The sequence below is a fragment of the Schistosoma mansoni genome (assembly GCF_000237925.1).
Source record: "Schistosoma mansoni, WGS project CABG00000000 data, supercontig 0239, strain Puerto Rico, whole genome shotgun sequence".
Lineage (NCBI taxonomy): Eukaryota > Metazoa > Platyhelminthes > Trematoda > Strigeidida > Schistosomatidae > Schistosoma > Schistosoma mansoni.
The window spans coordinates 81,472-84,574 of NW_017386103.1; the positions used below are offsets into that span (position 1 = coordinate 81,472).

General features: G+C 44.2%; 1 protein-coding gene across 1 annotated transcript; it reads right to left on the bottom strand.

The window, feature by feature from the left end:
* Nucleotides 1-270: 270 nt before the first annotated feature.
* Smp_149670 (hypothetical protein) lies at nt 271-1,265 on the bottom strand (the record flags this gene model as incomplete). The annotated part of the gene is made up of 1 exon (XM_018792618.1): nt 271-1,265. The coding sequence occupies exon 1, from the start codon at nt 931-933 to the stop codon at nt 271-273; it is 663 nt and encodes a 220-aa protein (XP_018644244.1). The 5' UTR covers nt 934-1,265.
* Between the last annotated feature and the right edge of the window lie 1,838 nt (nt 1,266-3,103).

Consider the following 3,103-nt stretch of genomic DNA (forward strand, 5'->3'; position numbering starts at 1 on the left):
GAGGGATTTTTGATATATTTGCGCGCGCTATTTAAAAAGGACAGTGGTATTTTTCCTTGTTGAGTAAATTCTATTGTTTTGATCGTTATTAACGTATCAAGACTACTGTTTTATACTTTGATTGAATTTCTTACAGTTAAAGTATTCTATTAGAGTATCGTTTTTGGTATCCTAAATAGTTTTATCGTCGGTACTCCAGAGTACCTTTGTTTTTCTATTGTGTCTGTTAGTACTTTGGTCATAACTATTTATAGTTTTTTCTACTTGTAGTCAACACTCACTTTCGCATCCTAAAATGACTGGAAGATGCAACAAAAGCATTTGCCACCACCCAGGATGTCGATATCCTGTTGATGCATGCAGTGCGATGAGTGCAAAGGTTGGTCCAAAAAATTGAGTCCAAAAAATGCCGACCCACACTCTACAAAGGAGGAAGAACATCCTCCAAAGAGGTCTGTCACAACCAGAAACTGGCGCAAAAAAGTCTCTTCTGTCCCTCGTATCAAAAATGGTACCCAGAAGGGAACTTCCGGAAGCCGAAACCGCAAGGCTCGATCGGTTTCCAGCGCGAAAGATGTCGACACACAGATTGACACAAGGCAGGCCCAAGTGAGTCCAAAAAATGCCGACCCACACTCTACAAAGGAGGAAGAACATCCTCCAAAGAGGTCTGTCACAACCAGAAACTCGCGCAAAAAAGTCTCTTCTATCCCTCGCATCAAAAATGGTGCCCAGAAGGGAACTTCCGGAAACCGAAACCGCAAGGCTCGATCGGTTTCCAGCGCGAAAGATGACCCAATCTCCCACGTCGTCCTGAACTTTCCGGAATCCCACAGTACGCCTGACGCGACTGTGGTTACCACTCCTAAGAACGTTGGCGATTGGGTACGGGTCGTAAGAAAAAAACGTCAAAATGACGTAAAAGGAAATCATACCCCCACCAAAAGGGTCGACAAGCCGAGGTCTGATCACAGCGACAGATCAGTCATTCTCCATAGAGTCAAGGAGAGTGACAGCTTAGAACCGAAAGCTCGTTTTGAGCATGACGTTGTGTTGATAAAACAACTACTCAACCAAGTTATGCCCAAAAACATCCCCGGAGCCACCTTGCTAAAGGTGTATAGACTAGGAAATCTAGCGCATCTGAAACCAAATCAGTCTAGACTACTCAAAGTCGTTTTCAAATCCCTAAACGAACGCGACTTAATCTTAGAAAATGGACACAAATTAAAGGGTTCAGGAGTTTTTCTCCGTAAGGACTTACCGTTGGCGGACCGTGTTAAAAGACGGGAAGCCGAAAAGGAACTACAGCTCAGATTAGACGCTGGCGAAAAAGACCTGAAAATTGTAAATTTTCGGGTTGTGAGGCTTCGACAGAGGATGATGCCGAAGCCACTCTGGGTGAAGCACGAGGCCATCTAAATAGGCTTCGGATCTGTTATACCAACGCCCGGAGCTTACTAAATAAGCTACCGGGACTAGGTGTACAGATTGACTCAACTAGGCCAGACATAATCGCAGTCACAGAAACATGGCTGACGCCGTCTATAGATAGTAGGGAACTTGATTTCGAGGGTTTTACATTAGTAAGGGCCGATAGAACACAAACGCGTAAAGGAGGGGGAGTAGCTCTATTCATTAGGAATGCTATTCCATTCACCATTATCGACAGTGTATCCCATGAGAGTGGGACGTATGAATTAGTTTGCTGCCGCCTGAAATGCAGGGGACAAGAGTTGCTACTTAGTTTGATCTATCGCAGTCCAAGCTGTGAGGCAAACGAGGTCCTGCTAAGCAGTCTCAACACTTTATCACGAAGTGATCGATGTCTAATCCTAGGGGACTTTAATGCACCCATGGTGGACTGGGGAAATCTGCGGACTGAATCGTCAGCAAATTCCTTCGAACAGGAACTAGTTGATGCGGTAATCACATGTGCCCTAGTGCAACACGTGAAGGAAGCAACTAGGTACGACCCGGGTTCTGCATCATCCTTACTAGATCTTATATTGACTCATTATGAGGATGATGTTGCAAACCTGGATTACATGCCACCCCTAGGCAAAAGTGATCATGCAGTTTTAAGCTTTGACTTCCATATAACTGTCGATCACGAGTACGCTTCAGCTCAATCCAGACCTAACGTCTGGAAAGCAAACATACCAGACATCATGAAATCAGCATCATCAGTAGATTGGAAAATAGACCCAGAGTCATCAATCGAAACGGCTTGGGACTTATTCCGGAATTTATACTTAAAAGTTACCGCCCCCCACATCCCTTGGACTACACCTAAGAGAACGAGAAACTCCCCACCGTGGTTCAGTAGGGAGGTTCGCATCCTTCTCCGTAAAAGAAGGAAAATGTGGGACAGACGAGGCAAAATCTCAGTATCAAAAGGCTCGAAATACCTGTGCCTCAACCCTCCGTAAGGCCAGAAAGCTATACGAAGAGAAAATCGTTAGGGAATCCATAGAATGCCCTAAACGCTCGTATTCGTATATAAACCAAAGGACAAAAAGAAGAAGAAATGTTCCTTCACTATGGGGAGACAGTACTGCCACATCACTAGTGGAGGACGACTTTGGCAAAGCTCAAGTATTCTCTAAATACTTTAGCGATGTATACACCATAGAAACACCCTTCTCACCAGTCCATGAAAATCCCCCCACACAAGCACTGGACAGCGTAACCATTAAAGAACTCGATGTCTTTGGTCTGCTAGTTAAGCTTGACATAGGTAAATCCACTGGACCCGATGAACTGCATCCTAGGTTACTAAAGGAATTAGCTAACTTTGTTGCGAACCCTTTAAGTGTATGTTTTAATCTATCCGTAACCCAGGGTCGTCTACCAAAAGACTGGAAGAACGCCATAGTAAGTCCAGTCTTCAAAACAGGTACAAAACATAAGCCTGAGAATTACCGACCAATTAGCCTAACTAGTGTGGTTGTTAAAATCTTAGAAAAGATTATTCGGGAGGAACTGTTAAAGTATCTCGATGAAAACCGGATCCTCTCTGAAAAGCAGCATGGTTTTAGAACAGGTTACTCTTGTCTCACAAACTTATTAGTCGCTCGTGAAAGCTGGTGCGCTCTTAAGG